At 42.8% G+C, this 24054-nt stretch overlaps 1 protein-coding gene across 1 annotated transcript in view; it reads left to right on the top strand.

Moving 5' to 3' along the window:
• Positions 1-22731, top strand: part of LOC122558639 (L-fucose kinase) — a 213009-nt gene extending 190278 nt beyond the window's left edge. Inside the window, exons 16-23 of the mRNA XM_043707437.1 lie at positions 5306-5472; positions 6741-6968; positions 8489-8632; positions 11228-11347; positions 16017-16204; positions 18340-18439; positions 20853-21076; positions 22630-22731. Coding sequence (XP_043563372.1) covers positions 5306-5472; positions 6741-6968; positions 8489-8632; positions 11228-11347; positions 16017-16204; positions 18340-18439; positions 20853-21076; positions 22630-22713 — 1255 coding nt within the window. The 3' untranslated portion in view covers positions 22714-22731. The remainder of the gene's footprint in view (positions 1-5305; positions 5473-6740; positions 6969-8488; positions 8633-11227; positions 11348-16016; positions 16205-18339; positions 18440-20852; positions 21077-22629) is intronic.
• Positions 22732-24054: the final 1323 nt, after the last annotated feature.

Below are 24054 nucleotides of genomic sequence, written 5' to 3'. Positions count from 1 at the left end.
GCAGATGACAAGCAACATGAGTTCGACTGGGACAACACTACTATTATAGGAGAAGCCAAACAGAGAACAGCCAGGGAATTCCTGGAGGCATGGCACTCATCCACAGATTCAATCAATAAGGACATCGACCTGGACCCAATATACTGACCACTGCAGCGGACAGCTGGAACTGACAACCGGAAGCGGCAGAGACAAACCACTATAAATGCCAGAGGAAACACCACAGAAGCGCTTCACAGGAGGCTCCCAAGCACTGAGGATGTCACCTAGACAGGGAACGAAACGTCTGCAACACAAATTCCCAGCTCGGGGAACAGAACCACAACATATTATACAGGGTCTCGGTAAAACTGCACCTTGGATGTTTGTGTGCAGTTTCGGTCTCTTTATCTGAGGAAGGGTGTTCTGGCTATTGTGGCAATGCATTGACAGTTTACAGAACTGATTCCTGGGATGACAGAACTAATGTGGGTGGCACCGTGGCTCGGTGGTTGGTGCTGCTGCCTGGCGGGGCTGGGGTCTGGGTTCAGTTCCAGCCTCAGGCTACTGACTGTGTGGGGTTTGCGCTTTCTCCCCGTGCCTGCGTAGGGTTTCCTCCGGGTGCTCCGGTTTCCTCCCACGATCTGGGGATGTGCAGGTTGGGGTGATTTGACCGTGCTAAAATTGCCCATAGTGGAGGTTATTAGTCAGGGGTACATACAGGGTTGCTCTTCGGAGGGTCGGTGTGGACCTGTTGGGCCTGTTTCGACACTGTAGGGATTCTAATTCGAAGAGAGAGTGGATCAGTCACGAGTGAATTCATTGGAGTATAGAAGAATCAGGAGGAGGAGTGGATTTCATAGAATTCTATAAAATTCTGATAAGATGAGACAGGCTAAAAACAGTAGGGATGTTCCTTAAGACTCGAGGAGTACAGAGCCTGGTGTCACAGTCTAAGGACACAGGACTGAAATGAGGACAAATGTCTTCACCCAGATAGTAGTGAGCCTGTGGAATTCTCTGCCCCAGAGAGTGGTGATAGACTCACACAGAAACAGACCCTTCGGTCAAGGCCAAAACGTTGAATATTTTCCAGCAGGGGTTAGGTATAGTTCTGAGGGCTAAAGGTATGAGGAGAAAATGGGAACAGCATACTGAGTTGGATGATCAGCCATGATCATATTGAATGGGGAAACAGGCTCAGAGGGCCTGCTCCTTTTGTCTCTGTGTCCATGTCAAAAGACTAGAAAGGGGGCTTGAATAGCCGACTCAGGCTAATGTTTTTAGTGTTTCTGTGTCTTGGTGCTCGTGTGAACGTGGGGGCTTCTGCCAAATGACTTGGACAGCCCACATGGGTATCCATCTGAGCAATTGACCCTTGTCCATTTTCGAGGACATTACAGCCACTTGGTGGTTGAAGATGTTCCTTGGAATGAGCCATTAGGGGAAGGGATCCCTCACCACCGGGGGGCACAGGGGAACCTTGGTACTCATTGACGGTTGGCATTCATGCATGGAGGGTGTGTGTACGGCTTGTTGCAGTCTACACTAAGGTGGCCCTCAGGATGTTGGGCACTTTTCTCTCCCTTATATCTTGTGGTTTGCAAATTGTGTCCCTGCAAACAGGGTGCATCTTTGACCTCCTAGTGAGCTGGAAGATAACTCGATGCAAGAGTATGGAACAGGCCAGACCGGCAACACTGACAGTCTTGCAGCCATGGCAGCCGTGCCTCCAAATGCCCGACCCCTGAGGCCACCTCTTTGACTAAGCTTTGGGTCTCAGGGGTCCTTTAGGTCATATCCAGTATCTCCTTAAGGAACTGGGTGTGATATGTCATTTTGTGACGCTCCTGGATTGCACCTTTGGGCGTTTTAAAATGACGTTAAAAAAGTGCTCTATAAGTGAAAGTTGTTGTTATCACCCTCCAACCAAATCCTGTTTTGGAATGCTGCAGCTCAAAGTACACATGCAGGATAACTCACCTGCCCCCTGGTGACTATCTGGCAATGACTACTGAAACCTAATGATGGAACAGAGGTATAACAGAAAAACAAACAAGGTGAAACAGAAAGGAGCGTGGGTGTCACTAGTTGCTGCTTTATTTGCAGGATTGTTCTCTAACACAGATCGAGGCCATTCAGTCCATTGTGTCTGTGCTAGCTCTTTGTGGAAGATCTATCCAACTAGTCCCGCTTCTCATCTCAAGTTACCATATCACCTCCCCCTTCGCCCCCCACATCTACTCAAACTGCACTTCTTTATTCCCCTCTTCAAATATTTATCCACCTCCCCCCTTTCACTTGAATCTTGCTTCCTCTGACCTATCAGGCAATATATTCCAGATTATAACAACTGTCTGTGTCAAATAAAAAATACATTCTCCTCTTCTGTTCCCTCCCCTTCCCCTTGAATATACTTAATGGCCAAACCTCAACAGCTCTCTGTGGGTGAAGGATTCTACAGATTCACCACCCACAGAGAAGACACTCCTCCCCACCTCAATCTTAAATGTGTGATTCCTTACTCTGAGATCATGTTCTCTCATCCTGGACTCCCCATAACGGGAGACAAACTGTCCCCTGTGCATGGTGTTTAGACAGCAAAGTCAGGAGACAGGGTGGGGGTGGTGCAGAGGGGCAGTGTGCAAGGTTGACATAAGCCTTTTATTACAATCACTGGTAACTGAACCATATGCTTCTCATACTTAAATTAACTTAAATTGAACTAAACTAACTTAATTTAAATTAAATTACACCACTCAACACTCCCCCACCGAAGCTCCAATCAACGGGACCATCGGTTCATAATGGGGGGGTGGCATAGTGGCTCAGTAGTTAGCACTGCTGCCTCACAGTCCCTGGTTCAATTCCAGCCTCAGGTGACTGTCTGTGTGGAGTTTGCACATTCTCCCCGTGTCTGCGTGGGTTTCCTCCAGATGCTCCGGTTTCCTCCCACAGTCCAAAGATGTGCAGGTCAGGTGAATTGGCCATGCTAAACTACCCATAGTGTTAGGTGCATTAATCAGAGGGAAATGGGTCTGGGTGGGTTACTCTTCGGAGGGTCGGTGTGGACTTGTTGGGCAGAAGGGCCTGTTTCCACACTGCAGGGAATCTAATCTAAACTTACTCCGGGTAACGTTCACTGCGTACTTACCGAAACAAATTGCAAAGTTATGGTCTGGGGCTGCCTGCCTAAGAATGTTTTGAGAGGTCTGGCCTAGTCCATAAAGAATCCTTCGTTAAGGGTTTATTAGTAAAGAAAATTTTTCATTCTCTCTGTTTTTGTGGGTATTGTCCCTTTCTGGTTTCTAGTGGTATTCATTAATATGGATCTTTGTCATCTCTTATCTGTTCGATGGCCCCAGTATTGTTCCTGTAATTAATAACTAATCCTCATGTCTAGGTGTGATGTTGTCATACCTCCTCCTAGTCAATGAATAATTTTTTTTTAATTGATACTTCCTTGTTGCCTGATTAATATCATTTGTGTTATGTCCAATCCCTTCCTAACTATTTACTGATTTCAAAATGAATCCTTCTAGATTTTCCTGCTAGCTGCAATGATGTCATTACTGGTTAACTCCTACTTGCATCTTTCTTTGTAAACGTTTTGATGTTTATATGTGTCCTACCTGACTATAATCCTTAATTGTCAATCACACCTTTATTTCTAACTAGATGCCACTACAATATAATGTATTAAACTAGACAGTGGGCAGCACAGTGGCACAGTGGTTAGCACTGCTGCCTCACAGCGCCAGAGACCCGGGTTCAATTCCCGCCTCAGGCGACCGACTGTGTGGAGTTTGCACATTCTCCCCGTGTCTGCGTGGGTTTCCTCCGGGTGCTCCGGTTTCCTCCCACAGTCCAAAAATGTGCAGGTTAGGTGAATTGGCCATGCTAAATTGCCTGTAGTGTTAGGTGCAGGGGTAAATGTAGGGGAATGGGTCTGGGTGGGTGCACTTCGGCGGGTTGGTGTGGACTTGTTGGGCCGAAGGGCCTGTTTCCACACTGTAAGTAATCTAATTCATTCTGGAATCTGACTTGAATGAAACATTTTCTTCACTGATAAGCCTTTAATGAAGAATTATTTTAAGATTGAAAGAAATAATCAATAAAGAGTATAAAACATCACAAACAGATTGAGTAGATAAAAGCTGGGACCATAACATAGCAACTACAGATTGTACGATTGTCTCTCTCACTGATGAAATCCAGTACCTTAGGGTGTGAGGGCTTCCTGCACCTGTGCACTGTACCTGACCACAAGTAAAGGGCTGAGGCCTCCATTGCTTTGCCACCGTAATATTCAGCTGACATAAATGTTTACAGCTGGAAATGTGTTGCTGGAAAAGCGCAGCAGGTCAGGCAGCATCCAGGGAACAGGAGAATCGACGTTTCGGGCATAAGCCCTTCTTCATTCCTGAAGAAGGGCTTAAGCCCGAAACGTCGATTCTCCTGTTCCCGGATGCTGCCTGACCTGCTGCGCTTTTCCAGCAACACATTTCCAGCTCTGATCTCCAGCATCTGCAGACCTCACTTTCTCCTCATAAATGTTTACAGGTAAATTACAGAACAGTAACGGGTAACTTTTCCAACTGTTCAATACTTATGCTGAACAGGAACTTCCTTCACCAGAATCTTCAACCTACTCATCAGTATGTCCTACTGAGTTTAAACTTATACATCAATGCTGTCCATGCCTGTGGGATAGAACTTCACCACAAGGCTTAGCATGCAGAGAATTCTTGAACTTATGTAAATGTATCGAAAGTCTACCAAAGCTCCCTAACTGTAGAGAATGTGGATATAATGAGAGTGGAAATTAGAGTTTAATTTTGAGTCAGAGAAGGGAGAACTATCTGATCAGAGAGAATACAAAATTATTTATTGAGTCCCTATATTGAACCAATAAATTATTTTGGTTTGAACTGACATTAAGAATCTGTTTCATTGACTCCTTCAGTGGACATGGACAAGGGCAATGTCATTGGTATCAGAGGGAAGAGTCAAACTTTGGTACTTTTTGGCCTCAAAATCCGTAGCATGCATGAATATTGTATTACTACCAGGGACTCCCTAACGTCCAACCTACTGTCACCTACTCCCAAGTGATTTTCTCTTTTGAAATGTCCTTAATTAGTTTGCAGCAACAAAGTAGAATATGATATGTAATATAGAATTCTGGACTTGCTATATGGGTACAGAGGCATGGGAACCTGAGGACCTGTCAAACCCCTATTGAACCATCTTGAAGCTGGTTGTTACTTGTTCATTTAACTCCTGCCAAACCTTTTGATGCAGTTTTCTATCTCACGTACTGCAGGCCAGACCTTCTGGTGAGGGCAGCCCGTCATTATGAGGGAGCGGAACAGATCCTAATCCGACAGGCTGTGATGTCAGCACGAAGGTTCATCTCCATGGGCCAGGGAGAGCTTCCTCCCATGAATCACTGGGTGGTGGCAGAATGCCCTGCCCGCATTGACATCTCAGGTACTCTTACTTAATGACTACACTCTGTATAAGCATCTTAAAGTCAGATTACCAATCTAGTCTGCAGCTTGAGGTGATACGTTTGTGTTAGTAGCCATGGTTTAGTTGGTCAGACCTCCAAATGTTATAGATTTGAGTCTCTCACCAGAAATTTGAGCATGTATTTAGACTGTTTCGCCAGTAATGGTCAAAGGAGCCCACTTATTTTAGTCATATATGGCAATGTGCTTTGAAGGAGTGATTAGCAGATCACTCTGATACCACACCATATAAAGAAATAATGTGACAGATGCCCAAAATCTTAATGAAGGAAGTAAGTCTTCAGAAAGGAGGGGGAAGATTTAAGGAAGATATTCCAGGATTTAGGGCCTAGGAAGTAAAGGCACAGCCAGTAGTTGTGGAGCAATGGAAGTCGGATGCTCAATGGGCAAGAACTGGAGGAGTATGGAGATTCCAGAGGCTTGAGGAGTTTGCAGAAATGGGGAGTGGTGAGGCTGTGGAGAGATTTGAATATGAGGGTGGGAATGATGAAAACATACATTATGTGCTGTACAAGGCATTTAAGAGTCTACAAATATTCATTCTACCAGATATGAAGAAATACAGATAAAAAGATGACCATTTATTTGTAAGAATACTGATTATTGGACAGATGTAACAGATCACTGAAGCAAACAGCTCCCGGTGGATAAAGAGTCAAAAATGAGAAATTAGGTACAAGATTGAATGTTAGGTGATTCAGAACAGAGGGCAAGAGGAACTTCTTTGCGCACAAGGTAGTGATTTTTTTTAAAAAATCACTCGTGCAATGTGGACATTGCTGGCTGACCATTCATTGCCCTTGAGAAAGTAGTGGTGAACTGCAGTCTATGTTCAGTGAGGCTGTGGAATTCACTCAAATCAGTGATTGAAGTGGAAACTATGAAGGTTCTGTAGTAAACTGGACCAATGGATGAAACAATAGGAATTGAAGGGTTCAGAGGAGTGAGTAAGTGTTAAATTCACTCTCACTGTCGGGAACTACACCTGTAAGGAGCACAAGTTGCAGTGGAGGCTCCGATGTTGTCGATCTCTCTGTGAACTTGTAAAAGTGACCTCCTGCTTGTGGTGTAGCTTTCTCTCTTACATCTGTCTATGTTGTTATCTGATCTGGGAGAGTGAGCTGTAGAGATCTGTTCTAAACTTGTTATAATTTTTACCCTTTGCCTCCCTGTAATCCAAACACTAACTCAATGCCCAAGCCTAAAATATGTAACCCCTTCCCACAGGTGGCTGGAGTGACACACCTCCGATAACATATGAGCATGGAGGAGTGGTGCTGAATATCGCCGTTCTAGTGGACAAGTGCAAACCAGTTGGTGCAAAAGTGCGTCGCATAGCAGAGCCCAAGCTGCACTTAGTCCTGAACAGTGGAAGCAAAGAGACAGGAATGAGCATGGAGATAGTGTGTCGGACTTTAGAGGATCTGCGGGACTACTCCCAGCCGCGTGCACCAGGTATCTTCGACAGAAAGGCTGGTAGACAGGCTGCCTGTACTCTCCATTCTGAGTTGCCAAGATGGTAGGAAGTACATTATAAACCAGCCTAAGATTTAAAAAGGAGAAATGTCTGGATAAAAAAAAAACGTTGTCCATCTCATACCCATTCTGCCATCCTCAGTTAATCTGCAATGATCTTAAACATATGATGTAGTCAACCCCAGTTGATTCGTCATAGGTCCAAATTAATCTCTTCATTCCAACCATGTTACACTTCCCATCCCTCATGTCTGAATTATTCCAGTTATGACCAATGATCAAAATCAACTGCTTTCACTGTCGTCCTCGGGAGCCTGTTCCATTAACTGAACACTCAATGAATTATTGTTTCCCTAGCTTAATTTTGAATTTATTCTTCTTCATATGTAGGCTGTGTATACAGTTTTTCTGGATAAAATAGTTATCCAGTCGCTCTAATTGGGACTCATTTCAGATTTCTGCTGTTGGTCGCTAACTATAATTCTGTGCATCAGGGTCAGGCTCGGTTCTGATGTCTCCTGTACCACATGGTTATGGACATACAGGGCTGAATTTCCCTGCTGGTGTTGGAAAACTGACACTGGGACTATTTCAGGATTCCGAGTCTCTGTGTTTTGTCAATGTCTGTTGCCTTAATTTCACAGTTCGGTTGCCTTCACTGGTGTCATCCAATAAGGACTGGTGGAGGAAGGTTTGATGTGAGAGGACCAAGCCAAGGAGCCGTAGGGAGGGCCAGTTGGCAGGTCAGAAGATGTGAGCTGCTCAGACTCACAGAGAGCAAGAGAGAACCATAAAATGAAGGCACTAACCCATTGGTCTAAATGGCATGCAAAGCAATAGGCCAGAGCTGTCAGGGCCCTTACTCCGCAGGGAAATGCCTCCTGTATTGTTGCATTTGGCTCGGGATGAGCCATGCACAACCTTCCTGCTCCTTTATACAAGAGTGTGTGCAAAATCTGACAAAGGCACTGTGACCTTCCACCATGAAGCCTCCTCTAAGGTGTTGCCAGGCCCCTGGCCCCTGTGCCATTCATAATGTTTTATTAAAGTGCAAAATAAAGACTGAATGCCCTTTTAAATACCTTAATTGTGACTCACAGCTGCATTACACTATTTTGGATTAGACATTGACTTTACCAATTTCAGCACCATCAACTGTGTCCTCCATTTTGTTTCCCTGTATTCCATACTTTGTCTTTTCCTCTCCCAGCTACCCACACACATGCATATGTGGTTTCCCTGCTTTTGATTTCAGTAGAGCTGACATATATTTTGCCATTTATACCTCTTCGGACCACTCTCGCTTCTCTACAACCATTACCTGTCATTTTTGTTCTCCTGTTATCTCTAATCTCCTTCGCTGTCTAACCTTTCATCTTCCCTCTTTTATATTGCTCCTCCGACCTTCATCTACAGAATAAAACCCATCTCTTTTACATCTCTGTCTGATGACATTGTGTTGTGTTCTATTCTTCAACAAGTGTTCTATTTGTTGACAGGTGCCTTGTTGAAAGCAGCCTTTATCTGCACAGAAATTATACGCTACCCTTCGCAGGTATTGCTGCAGGATCAGTTAATGTCAGGGTTTGGTAGTGGCTTTGAGCTTCACACTTGGTCCAATCTGCCACATGGATCTGGCCTCGGTGAGTAACCATGAAATAAACCTTTGAGTAGCAGTATCTGGTGTCAAGAGACCCTTTTCTTTCACCATTTGCAATCCTTTATTTAGATTTAGAATACCAGCTCTGTACTGGACCACATTGCTTTCCATCCCCATAAAGAAGCCTACCAAGAATGGTCACTTTTCCTTAAAGGATCCCCACACCAAGTTTACTAATTAACCCCTTCTCAATACATTCTACTGAATATTGGAAATCTTATTCCCTGGTTGATGTCTCAATGTACGGGTCTAAAATCCATCTTGTACATACCCCTGGAATTCATCCGCCTCCTTCTTGCAAATGTAGTTTGCCTAATCTACCTGTAGATTAAAGTCACCCAGGAACCCATACAACTACATCTTTGTTGTAAACATATCTTAATTTCCTTTTGAATGTCATCCTCTACCTGGTCCCTACTGTTTGGAGGCCAATTGACAACTCCCACGAATGTTTTTCACCACTTGCTGCTCCATAGTTCCACCCAGACTGATTACCCAACAAGGTTTTCTAAGGCACCATCCTTTCTTACTATTGCACTGATTTTGTCCTTTACTAACAAGGCCACCCCACCTTCCTTTTCTTTCTCCTGTCCCTCTGCAATTTGAACACTCTTTCAGTTCTCAGCCTTGGTCACCTGTCGACATCCCTCTATAATCACAATCATATCCATTTACAGCTACTTGCACTGTTGATTCATCTACCTAATTTAGAGCCCTCTGTGCATTCACATACACTACATTTAGATTTGTCATTTAAAGTTTTTACACTTTTTTTGTGCTATGGCCCTATTTACCACAGGCCCCTGTGTCCTTTGCCTTCCACATTTGCTTTTACAGTTAATTTCTTGCTGCCTATAGCCTATAGCTCATGGCTCTTTTTTTTAATGTACGTCTTTGGTACCAATATGAATCACAACCTCTGGCTGTTGACCCCCCCCCCCCCCCCCCCCCCCCCCCGAGTGCTCTGGTTTCCTCCCTTAGTCCAAATGTGCAGATTAGATGACTTGGCCACGGCGACTTGCCCATAGTGTCCATAAATATGCAGGTTAAGTAGATAAGCCATGGTAAATGCAGCGTGGGGTGTTGGGTCTGGGTGCGGTGCTTTTTAGAGGGTCAGAGCAGACGTGATGGGTGAATGGTCTCTTTCTGCATCGTAGGGATTTTTTGATTCATGATACCACAAACATAGCTGTTGCTGAGAAATAATTTCGGCCAGCAGCATCCAAAATGGAAAATCTTGTGGATAATGAACCCAAGAGACTCAAACTCTCACCCATTCCCTTTCTACCTGTGCACTCTTTACCTGCAGTGTGGGCACCTCTCTGTATGTGCTATCCACAAAGTGCTCAGCCTAGCAAATACTCCACAGTGACGCTAGCTGCTGTTACAGTTCTGAAATACAGATTTTAGTAGGTGCAATTAGAGACATTTCCTGTACAAATGATCACTCTGGACACTGAACGTGTTCCTGACTCCCCATGTGACCCAGGAGCAGCATTCTATGTGGCCGAACTGCCCTGCCATAACTTACCCATAAATTACTCTCTCTTCATTTTCTTTGTCTAGTTTAAAGAATATTAAATGTATAAGGCCCTTACACTTACTACTTAGTCATTGAGTATTACTTAATTTAAATTGAACACCAATTTTTATTTTGAAAGTTGGACAGTAAAAATACTCGTCCAGTCCTCCATAATACCGTGCTGCCATTCCATGTGCACTGGCTCGTGGAATGTCTTCATGAATTTATGTTTCCCCTTAACCTACTTTTGGATGTTTTCAAAAATCACCTTTCTCATTCATTTTATCAACTCCTGAACTTCCTGAGGCAATGGTAACTTTCCACTTTCTTTGAATTGATTAAAATATGTCCCACTCACACTGTCATTCACACACTCAACACTCGCACTCCCATTTGCACCCTTATATGCATGCACACACAGATGTTGTACATGGAATCTCATGGGTACATTCTCTCTCATGCATCTGATAAGTGCACAAACTTAGACTGATTTTGCACTTCATCAATTGCTGTCCTCTAAATCCATCAATGCTTTTTCACCACTGACATCACTTGACTTGGCACAACCCCAAGGTTTTATCTAGAGGCTATGAGTAATTGTAATTTATATCGTGCGGCAGAGTAGCTCAGTGGTTAGCACTGCTGCCTCACAGCGCCAGGGAATCTGGTTCGATTCCAGTTCGAGCAACTGTAGGTGTGGAGTTTGCACATTCTCCCCATGTCTGCATGGGTTTCCTCCAGGTGCTCCGGTTTCTTCCCACAAGATGTGCACGTCAGGTGAATTGGTGATGCTAAATTGTCCATAAGTATTCAGGGATGTGTAAGTTAGGTGCATTGGTCAGGGGTAAATATAGGGTAGGGGAATGGGTGTATTACTCTTTGGAGAGTCAGTGTGGACTTGTTGGGACAAAGGGCCTGTTTCCACACTGTAGGAATTCTATGATATCAGTTGTGAGTTACAAACACAAAAAACAGTATGACAGACAAGTGAAGCCTGTAAAATGTAAAAGGGGAACAGTGAAGTTCTGGGTTGTGTACTGTTTATTGTGTTTTTAGGTACAAGCAGTATCCTTGCTGGGGCAGTGATGGCAGCTCTGATCACAGCTGCTGGAAAAACCTGCAACACCTCGTCCCTCATCCATGCCGTTCTTCACCTGGAGCAGATGCTGACAACAGGTACGGACTATCCCTGATCTCCAAATTATCGAGGGAATTGATCTGGGTTAATGTGGTGAAGAAATTCAATTCCAAGAGAGATAAGTTGACAATTAGAAGCAGGAAGAGAATTTGAAGAGCATATTCACAGAGATTTGTGAAACAATTAGCTTGGAAAAGAAGTTTAAAAGGGATTTTTGAGGGGCATGGTAAGTAGGTGGGTCAGTGTAATTGAGGTTTATTGAAAAGAGCTGTGCTGGTCTCCCTGAACATGCTTGTGTGATCCTTGAGAGTTACAGTATTTAACTAGGCTGATTTACATCTAAAACAGCAACACTTTTTATCTGTATAGTGTGTTGAATCTAATCAGACAATCCAAGAAGCTTTACAGGAGCAGATTAAAGAAATATTTGCCACTGAGCCACGTAAAAAGACATTCGGGCTCATGATGTGAAACTCAGTCAAAGAGTTAGGTTTTAAGAAGATTGTATAGGAGGAAAGAGATGGAGGAAGGGAATTCCAGAGTTCAGGGACCAGGAAGCTAAACGCACAGGCAACAATGGTATCGGGATTAAAATCCAGCACGCTCCCCAAAATTAGGGAAGCACTATTATCTCAGAGGGTTGTGGGGCTGGGAGTGATTACAATGATAGGGGATCATAAGGTATTGAAGGAATTTAAAGCTAAGGCTGAGAATTTTAATATCAATGGATTGTTTAATCCAGGAGCAAGTGGAGGTTAGCAAGCACAGGGTTGATGGATGAATGGAACCTGATGTAAGGAAAGACACAGGCATCAGGGTTCTGGACGCTGTCCTGTTTACAGAGAGTAGGGTGTGGGAGGGCAGCCGGAGTGCTTTAGGATTGTCAGGTCTGGAGGAACCATCAATGAGGGTTTGAGCGCACATTAGATCGGGCAGAGATAGGATTGGATGATGTAGCAGCAAAAACAGCTCAATCGGTTTAACTTTGGTGGTGGGGAAGCTTCTAGGAACAATTATTCAAGATAGAATTAATAGTTTGTGGAAGAATGTGTGTTGATTCAGAATTGTTGGCATGGGTGTTTTAAGGGAAAATCATGTCTTAACTTCCTTTTGTCTTTTGAAGAGTGACAGAGGATTGATGAGGGAGACTTTGATAATGTAGTATATGTGAACTTTTAAAAGATGTTCGATACAGTGCCATACAATAAACTTATGAGGAAAGTTATTGGTTATGGAATAAAAAGGACAGTTGCAGCATGGGTAAAAAATTAACTGAGGGATGGGAAACAGAGATTAATAGTTAAGGGGTTTTTTTGGGCTGGAGAAATGTTTGTGGAGTTCCCCACAAGTTGTAATTGGAACTCTTTCTTTCCCTGATATATAAATGATAAAGATCATGGTCTTGATTTCAACATTTGTGGACAGCACAAAACTTGGGAGAATTGTAAACTGTGAGGAGGACAGTGCAGAACTTCAAAAGGACATAGTCAAGTGGTGGAGTGGGCAGATAGGTGGCAGATGAATATGAATGCAGAGAAGTGAGAGATGATACACTTTGAGACAAACAACAGGAAGTGACAGTATAAAAGAGAGTATTATTCTAAAGGCAGAAGCAGAGAGATGTATATGTATATAAATCATTAAAAATGGCAGGACAAGTGGAGAGAGCTGTGAATAAATCATACAATAGAAATCATAATTAGGGACCGAGTTTACAAGATAATGATAAATTTATATAAAACACTGGTGAGATCTCAGCTGGGGAGTTGTATATATTTCTGGACACCAAATTATAGGAAGAATGTAAATACATTGGAGGGAATGGAGAAGAGGTTTACAAAAACAGTTCCAGGGATGAGCCACTTCAGTAATGAGGAAGGTTTGGAGAAGTGTTTTGGAGAAGTTTGGACTTCTTTCATTAGAAAAAAGGAAGAGAGGGGACCTAATTGAGGTGTACAAGATAATGAGAGGCATGGATAGAGTTGATAGCCAGAGACTTTTTCCCAGGGCAGAAATTGTTAATATGAGGGGTCATAGTTTTAAGCTGTTTGGCGGAAAGTATAGAGGGGATGTCAGAGGCGGATTCTTTACGCAGAGAGTTGAGAGAGCATGGAATGCGTTGCCAGCAGCATTTGTGGAAGCGAGGTCATTGGGGATATTTAAGAGACTGCTGGACATGCATATGGTCACAGAAATTTGAGGGTTCGTACATTAGGTTTACCTTACATGAGGATCAATGATCAGCACAACATCGTGGGCTGAAGGGCCTGTTCTGTGCTGTACTGTTCTATGTTCTAAGTTGGGACTGTTCCTTGGCCAGAAGGCTTAAAAGGGAGATTTGATAGAGGTTTTCAAAATCACAAGGGGGTATGGACAGCATGTTCTTGCTTAAAAACAGGTTGAGAACCAGAGGGCAGTTCTAAAGTATTTTTCTAAAGAAGGAAATTCAGGATGAGGGAAAAGTGCTGATTCACTCAGCGAGTTCTTAGGATACAGGATGCACCATGGAGAGTGGTGGAGACAGATTCAATTGATCGATTCAAGAAGGTGTTGAATGCTTGTTTAAATACAAACAATGTGCAGGATTGTGGGGGAAAAGGCAGGGGATTGGCACTGAGTTAAAATGATCAAAGAAGCAGTACAAACACCAAGAACTGGAATAGTCTCCATGAGACCAAAGACATAGGAGCAGAATTCGGCCATTTTGGCCCATGGGGTCTGCTCTGCCATTCGATCATGGCTGATCTGTTACTCAAACCCATTCTCCTGCATTCTCCCTGTAACCCTTGATCCCTTTACTATTAAATAACCTATCTATCTTTGTCTTAAATATACTCAATGTCTTGGCCTGTACAGCCCTCTGCGGCAATGAGTTCCATAGATTCACCATCCTCTGGCTGAAGAAATTCTGCCTCATCTCAGTTCTAAAGGGTCCTCCGTTCACTCCAGAGCTGTGCCCTTGGGTCCTAGTCTCTCCTACTCATGGAAACAACTTCTCATGGAATCCACTCTATCCAGGCACTCTAAGTTTCAATCAGATACCCCCTCATCCTTCTAAACTGCTTTGAGTACAGACTGAGAGTCCTCAATCGCTCCTCATGTGACAAGCCCTTCATTTCCAGGATCAACCAATAGTTAGCCTGTGCAATTGTATTCGTCTTGACATATAATTCTTTCCAATGGTCCATGAATGAGTACTCGCAGCAAGAGTCATAAGGTAGCAAAACTCATCCCATTCTAACAAAGAGGTTCCGGGAGCAATTGTGTTTTTTTATGTTCTGAGCAGAGCCCAACTATATAAGTAGAAAATAGACATGAAGCCAACGACCTTCTCATCTGCGTAGCTTGATAATTGATTAGCCACTGCCACAAAACACAGAGTTTCTGGTGTGTATTATTGTGAAATTATTTTATAATTCTGTACCAGGCTACCACTTTGAGTTCTTATCTGCCTGGGGACCAGCAGGTTTTATTTTTGAAGTCAATAAGATGAGAGTTCTGGGAGATTTATTAAGACACAAGATTCCACACTTCTAAACAAACAAGAATGAACTTTCTTTTGCAGGGCTGGAACAGTAATATAATCTACAATACACGTGCAGCTTGACCTAATAATCATGTTTACCTCATGTTAATTCCGGCTGTTAGAAATAAGTTGCTCATGTATTGTAGATTGTATTACTGTGCTATCGTTACACAAGATCAACACCCCACAATGGGCATCCAACAAATTCCTGGGCAACTCCCCAGACATTAACTCCCCAGTCATCAAATCTCATTAAACTTCACATGAGATTATAATTCTTCACTTTTGCCAATCTAGTCTGAAACATCCCCTCAAGAGCTGCTGAGTCATGGATGTCTCAACAACTGTTCCTGTTCTATATGTTCCATTCTCCCCTGGACTCTGAAAGTGCAGTTCAGTACTTATTCACAGACACAACACCAGCTTTCGCAGACTGCTAACTTCACCAAACTAGATATGTTCCTGGGTCTTCCTGATTGTGGGCCTTTCATCCCACTCAGCTATCCTGAACTACTAATTGTGCACAGATGTCTTTCAGGTCCATCACAGCTCTTAGGACTTGTCTAAGTACTCATTTGTTTCTCTTAATTGCGATTGAGCATGTGTGTAGATGGGTGTTTTGAAAGGGGACAAATTAAGTTGTATTGTTATACAAGAGAAATCCTTTCTTTTCTCTGCTCTTGGTAAAGTTAAATGTGGAACAGTTAACTTTCTGTTACTGACAAATCCTAGTGTGATATGATTTTGTCCTGAATAGTAGTCAGTCAGGCAACTTAGTCATTTTGGTGGTCTTGTTGGGACTTTTTACATTTATACATTTTGTGACGGTGTGTGAAACAATGGAGTACTATTGGAGGTGCATTCTTCCCCATTAAATGGTGACAATAGTTTAACAAATTGAAAGAAGTAGAACACTTTCACCAGAAAGGAGTGTTTGGAGCCTTCGATGGTAAAGAATGCGGAGGTTAAAATGTGCATCTCCTGTGCTTGCAGAGGAAACTGATGTGGGAATGGAGGGTGTACTGGGAGTGATTGAGGAACCAAATGGAATTTCGGGAGGGGGGCATTATCAGGGTGCAAATTAGCCCCTGTGTTTCCACTTCAAAAATGTAGCTTTGGGCTGTCCTGTGCTGTGAAAGCATGTCTTTCTTTCTCCTTATTAACATTCCTTCCTTTTCTAGGTGGAGGCTGGCAGGACCAAGTCGGAGGTCTAGTACCTGGTATCAAGATTGGTCGGTCCAAGTCCCAGTTGCCGCTGCGAGTAGATGTTGAGCGCATTGCAGTGACTGACGCCTTCATGAAGACTCTGAATAACCACTTGCTGCTGGTGTACACGGGGAAGACAAGACTCGCACGCAACCTTCTACAGGTTTAACTCACTCATCACATAACAAACTCCAGCAGTAGTCACAGTGTCAGGACCCAAATATCCCAGTGTCACAAATCTACCACCATACCCACTGCCCTCAGGGAACTCTCAACTGAAATGTTACACAGTGCCTGGCACTGGCTCTGGTCTGACCATGCTCACCATGATTCTTAGAGTGGCTGGGGAGGTGATGGGTGATCATCTCCACATAACCCAATTGGGTGGGCAATTTGTGCCTCTGATGTAATGGGCAGCAAAAGTGTCACATGCACAACCGTACAGGCAACTGGCCAATGAAAAGGGATGGGAGGAGGGCTTTTTGCTCGCTTCTGAGGTCATTTGGGATGGGTTCTGAATAGGTTTACCTCTCCACATCTCCTAATGTGATCCCTGCAGCCTGTTAGTCTGGGCAAGCAAGATGTCAGGATTAGCTGAATATCGGGTCCATCACTCAACGCCAGTTCCTTAGCCTCTCTGTCATTACAGTGGTGACTACCACTCTGATATCACTGTCGGAAGTAGAGGTGCTGGCCTCCACTGGTTTGACAGCGTTTCCTGCTGGACACCAATAGAAATCCTACCTCAGACTAATTAAAGGACTATTTACTCAGCAATAACTTGCTCACGGATGCTCAGTTTGGCGTCCACCAAGATCATTTGGTTACAGATCTCATGACATCTTGGTTTAAATATGGACAAAGGAACTGAATTTCAGAGGTGAGGGGAGAGTGACCACCCTCAACATCAAGGCTATGTTTGGATCAAGTGTGGCACATAAAGCCCGCGCAAAACTAGAGCTAACAAGAATCTGGGGCAACACTTTCACCTGCTTGGAGTCAGGTTAGAGGCTGGGCATTCTGAAGTAATTTATTCACCTCTTGAATCCCCAAGCCTGTGCAAGATTGATAAGGCACGAGCCAGGAGTGTGATAGAAGCCTCTCCACTTCCCTGGCTGAGTGAAGCCCGCCATCATCCAAAGCAAAGCTGTTCATTTGATTGGTACGCCCTCTGACATCACCACTATGGAGCATTGTGTACCATCTACAAGATGCAGTGCAGCACCTCACCAAGGCATCTCAGACAGCATCTTCTGAGATCTTTACCACCTAGAAGGACAAGGACAGCAGATGCATGGAAATATCACCACCCAATTCCCCTCCAAGCCACTCCGCTGACTTGGAATAATATTACTGTTCCTTCACTGTCAAAGGCTCAAAAACTTGGAACTCCCTATCTAACAGTGCTGTGGGTGCCTTTGCACTGTAAAGAATATATTAAATTAAGGCAGCAGCAGCTCATCACCACCTTCTCAAGGTATTCGGCAAACGTTGTTTTGTCTGGCACCTTATAAACTGGCACTCTTGATAAACCAGCAAAAATTATATAACTCAAATACTGTGAAGTTTACTGTATTACCCTATCCATTTACTATAGTTTTTCAAATTGATTTACTTCAAGGTAAATATACGTATTTTCCAATTGAATGGCCACACAAAATATCAACAGTTGATGCAATCTCAAGTCAACTTCTCCTCAAATACCACAATCTACGAGTAGTCAGTTGAGAGTGTGAGAGGGCTCTCTTCTGATTAAGTTTTATTAAAGGCAAAGTTACATTGTTATTATAGTGATTAATACTGTAAACAAAATATAACAGTAATGTGTGTACCCCCTGCATTATGTTTCTATGACTTAGTGTGTGTTTTATTTTAATTATAGGACCTTTTGGTCAACCAGAAAATTTGATCAATTGGTCCACTCCTGGTCCTTTGGTGCCAGAATATAAAAGGTTTGCTGTACAGTAAATGCTGACTTGCCTGCCTCAGCCATAGCTGATGAATAAAAAATACATTTTTAAGAAGTTCTACTGAAGCACTTTTCTTAGACTGTAGTAGTTGGAAAGCGGGCTGACTGGACAGCTGGACGCTTCTCTGGAGACATAAAAACTGCAGATGCTGGAATCCAAAGTAGACTGGCAGAAGGCTGGAAAAACACAGTAAGCTAGGCAGCATCAGGAAGTGCAGAAGCTGATGTTTCGGGTGTAGCCCTTCTTCAGGACCCTTGTCTGAGGGAAGTTTCGAGTAAGGAAGTAGTTTTAATCCCAGTTTTTGAGATTTGTTTTGGTTGTTTTGCAGGATGTACTGAGGAGTTGGTACGCCAGGGTGCCCAGTATTGTGGAGAATGCAGATGCGCTGGTCAGGAATGCAGAGGAATGTGCTCAAGCTTTTATCAAAGGTAAGCAAAACTGCTGGACCTGCCATCAGCACTATCACAGAATCAAACAGCGGAAAGCACACTGGCTAGTGTCTTAGCAATCAGAACGTTCCAAATAAGATTCCAGATAAAGCCAGATTCCATATTGATAGTAAGTTACATTGACCAGCTGATCCCTAGATTTAGCCTCTGACTTGGACTGGGTTAGAGAAAGAGAGGCAAGAGTCTGTCTGTGTGTTGACCTGCTTCCACACACAGCCATAGGTGATCAGGTGGCGACCCAGTACCTAGTTTTCCATTCTGATCATTTGGTTTTCCCCGTGAGTGCACCATGGCTTTACCCAGGATTAATCCATCAATGCTGTCCAAATTCCTTTTCACAAAACTATGTTTACTTTCCTTGACTGAAAACATTACACAAAGTGCCCTGCACACTGCCTCCTCTTAACAATGGATTTTAGCATTTACCAAATGTTATGTTAACTGGCCTATAGTTTCTTTTCTGTTTCCCTCTTTCTTGAACTGACATGTTACATTTATGGATTTTACAATCCACTGAGACCTTTCCAAAACCTAGGGAATTATGGAAGACTACAAGCAGTACATCTACTATCTCTCTATCACTTCCTTTAAGACCCTAGGCCACAAGCACTCAGGCTGAGGAGACCTGCCAGCTGTTAACCCTGTTAGTTTTCCGAGTACGTTTTCTGTAATGATCACAATTAGTTTAAGTTTCTTCCTGTTTTTTTGCCCTTTAATTTTCAAGGTGGAAGCAGTGAGAAACACAGCAGTGGGACAAAGTGAAGGGGGAGTGAGAAAGCAGTGAGTAGAGATTGTGAGGGGGTTGGTTGGAGGAAGTGAAAACTGAGAGGTAGGACAAGAAAGCAATGCACAACAGTCAGGAAAAAGGTGAGAAGGAATTATGATCCCGGCTGATGGTAATACTGGACAAGTCTGATCCCAGAATGAAGCCCAGCTTGATAGATCATATATTTAATTTTTGCTTTTGGGTTCCATGGTGGATAATCACAGAAACATATTCACACGAGACTGCAAGTGTGCTTCAACAACAGAACATAATTTTATTGTGCAAAAGAAAAAAAAAATCAAAGAGCTATAAATAAATATATACTATATATATGACAGTTGGAAGGATCTTAACACAAACATCAATACAAAGTTTCAATCTGTTTCTCAACAGAAACACAATCCCAGAGAGAGATCACTCCTATGTCAGCTTTTTATATTTTTCTTAACCTTTCCTACCCTTGGTCCCTAAAGATGATTCCTCTTGGAGTCCACTGACATGAACTTCTTACCAATTCTGATAGCCTGATCTTTAAGTTTTAACAACTTTAAGTTTTCTATCCAAACTCTCCTGGCTTAGAAGCTCCACAGACTAGAAACTACTTATGCTGAGGTGATGAATTATCCTGAACTGACTGGAAAAGCTTGCTCTCCCTGCTATGAGAAAACTTATTCTACCTTTTAAACTGATCTCTAGATTCTTCTAAACTAAAATCTTGTGTCCTGAAGTCAAATCTAAACTAGCAGTATAAACATCTTATTCATTTATCACCTCAGGGATTCAATAAATAGTTGGCTGCTTAGAAATTATGTACTTCGGTCACTGTTCAAAATTGAGTTTCTGATCTCCTTAAATAAACCTCACTGACCAAAGTCCATCTGCCTCTATTTTGAAATGCAACTCCAAAAATAATGCAGAGGTAGGGGAAGATGGCGATAGGAATAGGACAGTGAGCAGGAGACTGTGAGCAAAGTGTCAAGCAAGCAGTGAGCAACAGGGACTGGGAGAAGGGACAGCTGGGTGGGATGGAGTGGGGTGACCAAGAGAGGGAATTTGCAAGCTGAGGGTAGAGAGATGAAAGTGATGTTTGAGAGAATGGGGAATTGGAAGAGGGAAGCAGCAAACAACTAGACACCCTTGAAATCTCTTCAGTGCTAGTGATTTTTCAACCTTAAACAAAGCAAAGCCTGTCACATGTTTCTTGTCTATTTTTAGTTAACTACATCCTCTTCCACAGTCACTACCACATTGGTAATATCTTCTTCTTTGTAATGGCAGATAAAAATATTAATTTAGTATCTTATCATGCCGGAGGAGAAAGTGAGGTCTGCAGATGCTGGAGATCAGAACTGAAAATGTGTTGCTGGAAAAGTGCAGCAGGTCAGGCAGCATCCAGGGAACAGGAGAATCGACGTTTCGGGCATAAGCCCTTCTTCCTGAAGAAGGGCTTATGCCCGAAACGTCGATTCTCCTGTATCTTATCATGCCCCCTACCTCCAAGCGGAAATCCCCTTTCTGGACCCTAATAGGCCCCAACCATCCTTTGATACCCTTTTCACTACTTATGTGACTGTAGAAAGAGGGAGAGAAACATGTACATTTCTGATAATCTGTTGTATTTGGCAGGTGACCTCCCCTGGATTGGCCAATGCCTGAACACTTACTGGCAGCAGAAGAAATGCATGGCTCCTGGGTGTGAGCCCTCTGCCGTCCGACAAATAATGGCTGTCCTCCAGCCCCACGTACACGGGCAGAGCCTGGCTGGGGCAGGAGGTGGAGGCTTCCTTTACCTTCTGACCAAGGAACCTCAACAGAAAAACGCCATCGAGAGGATACTGAGAACAAGCAAGGTAGGATGGTTAGCTGTTACAGAGACCCTCCCACAGTACATCATCATGGTATTCCTGTCTCCCGTAAAGACCAAACTGCTTAATTTGAGAATTGGTCACACATCACTACAGGATATTATTGGTATTAGGAGTTGCAGGAATTTTGATTTGACTGTTTATAGTCAGGTGAGCCAAATCAAATCTTCACATTCTTGAGATTTCCCTGTCAGACCTATCACTCCAGGGAAGTAGGACTTCTGTTCGCTCCGATAACGTGCTGCAGACTCAGCAGGTCGAGCAGCAGACGTGGGGAGAGAAGCAGAGTTAATGTTTTGTGTAGTCTTTGAAACTGAACAGAGCTAGAAAATGACTGTGTTTATGTTGTTGACAAAGGGAGAGGAGTGAGTGGAACAGACAGCAAAAGACAAGTAATTAGTAGTAATAAAGGAGATTAAAAGATACAAAATGGGTGTTAATGATAGCTGTGGATAGCCAAAAAATTGTAGGATTTGATGAGCGTATACCTAGGCAAAATAAAATCACTGGCAGGGAGGTGGGCAAAAGGGGTTAAAAGTTAATGCTCTTAAATTGTTGAACTGAACGTTGAGTCCGTATAGTGCCGAGGCAGAAAAATGAGGTGGTGTTCCTCCAGCTAGTGTTGGGCTTCACTGCAACAACAGACTTACTTATGACAGAATGCTAATATTTCCATTAAATTATGATATAGGTAGTTAGTCTAGATTTGTGTTCCTTTGAGAATAGAAGATGGAGGGGTAATTTAGAGATGAAGAAATTTGTGATGTTTTTGATCTTGAAAGGGTTGATTTGGTCGATAAACTGTCTTCCATGGTGGGTGGGTCCAGATCAAGGCATGTTGAACCTTCATGTTAGAGCTAGGCTGTTCAGTGGTAATAATCAGAATGCGGAAGTCTGGATCAAACTCTCTTAAGAAGCTATTGAGGCTGGCAGTCAGTTGGGAATGATATTTATTTTTGGAAATAGTATTAAGGGTTATGAAAGGAAGGCTATATGAGTTAAGAGGCAGACCATTCATAATCAAAACGAATGGCAAAACATGCTTTAAGGGCTGAATTGCCTCGTCATGATCCTATGGACTTCATATGCACATTGCCAGCAAAACATAGAGCTGGTGATGTCACTGCAAGGAAAGCATCTTCCTGTGTAGTTAACAGAACATTTTCCATTTTGTTGGATCTCTTGTGACTCTAAAATTCTGGATTTACTCTTGGTTTCCTGGAGACTCGTGTCATTTCGAGGGAGGTCTTCCCCTTCCCTTTTAATATGAACTGTTTGAATGCTTGCCTCCTAATTTCTAAGACAATAGTTAATTTCACAAAGACAAATTTTTGATCTTTAACAATTCCTCTTTCTCCTCTTGCCCTCAGTCTAATTGTCATAGATGTTAAGAAGGGTCTCAGTGAAATACCAGAGTTTGTGCCAAAGTTCCCTATTCTCTCTTATCCAGATACCTGGGTCTGTCCCATAAGCTGTTAGTCTGGTATTGAGAGGATAGGACAAAGTTGTAACAGATTTCAATTCTGACTTTCTTGCAGGGTTTGGGAAACTTCAGTGTCCATGCAGTGGAAGTAGATGAGACTGGAATCACTGTGCGTTTGAGTGGAGCTGGGGGAGAATGAATCCTACACGAACTATTTAACACACCATCTCCTGCCTTACAAAATAATTTTTGGGTTAAACCAACATAATGCACAAAATGTGGACTATTATAGATAATCAGACAGAAATCATTGGGTGTAATAACATTTAAGTGAATTTCAAATCATTGGATCAACCTTTCTGAAGATAAAGTTTATTTTTATGAAGCCAAAACGTCAGAATCATTCTGGTATATGCTGCAAGCATTGAACAGCATTGGTAATGAGCTGAAGCAAATCCTCAACAATTCAGAACGATACTGCCACTGGCTGGATGAGGTATAAATGTTTTATAACTCAATTCACACCCCAGAATTACGTTGCTATCGTATCGTGGCACTTCATTAGTGTTTCAATCAGTTGCTTTTCGTTGGGAAGGTTTGGGAATTTATATTTTTCATCATTAAGGATTATTCATTAAAGGATCTGGGCATCGCTGGCTGGACCAACATTATAGGTTGAGTGTGTTAGCAGCTGACCTGCAGAAGGTGGTGGTGGGCTAGTTTCCTGTACCTCTGCAATCTGTATAGTGTAGTGCTATTAGTAAAGGAATTCCAGGAACAGCAATTTATTTCCATGTCAGGATGGTAGGTGGCTGAGAGGGGATCTTGCAGGTGTTGATGCTCCTTTGCAACTGCTGTTCGTCACGTTAGAACGTTAGTTAAGACATTAGTGCCGTAGGATTATTAATTTTCATCAGAATTAATAGGTGAGGCTTTGATTCAACAATTCATCCTCAAGCTCCATGAGGGAGCCACCTTAGATTAAGCCAACTTTTCAGTTTATTTTTGCATGAGACAGGAATGAATAATTGTTCTGGATTAGTGGTGCTGGAAGAGCACAGCAATTCAGGCAGCATCCGAGGACAGGCAAAATCGACGTTTCGGGCGAAAGCCCTTCATCAGGAATAAAGGTCACATGTTCTTTAAATATTAACCATTGCTTATCCATCAGTTATTTTTTTTAAAAAATCAGTCAATTCCTCCAATCCATCTTTGGCACTTTGTACCTTACACCCATTTGGTTCAGCTACAATTACTTCAACCTCATCTTAATGAAGAACGCATCACTCTGCCCAAAGTACACAGTGCAAAAAGATTATTAGTTAATTCTTTTTCATTGCAATAGTACCAAATCTAAAATAGCCTGATCTCTGGTTACTTCAGTGTATTGATCTATAAAACCACCATATATACACTTCTGAAAATCCCCCTCCACAATAGTTTGGTTTCACATTTTTTTAATACCAGAAGTGCACTTCCACACGGCTGAGTTTTTTTTCCCCATCTATTAACCACCTAGTTTAAAATTTACATATAGACT

This window comes from Chiloscyllium plagiosum, chromosome 17 (assembly GCF_004010195.1).
Source record: "Chiloscyllium plagiosum isolate BGI_BamShark_2017 chromosome 17, ASM401019v2, whole genome shotgun sequence".
NCBI classification, from domain to species: domain Eukaryota; kingdom Metazoa; phylum Chordata; class Chondrichthyes; order Orectolobiformes; family Hemiscylliidae; genus Chiloscyllium; species Chiloscyllium plagiosum.
This window is presented reverse-complemented; position numbering and strand designations above follow the sequence as displayed.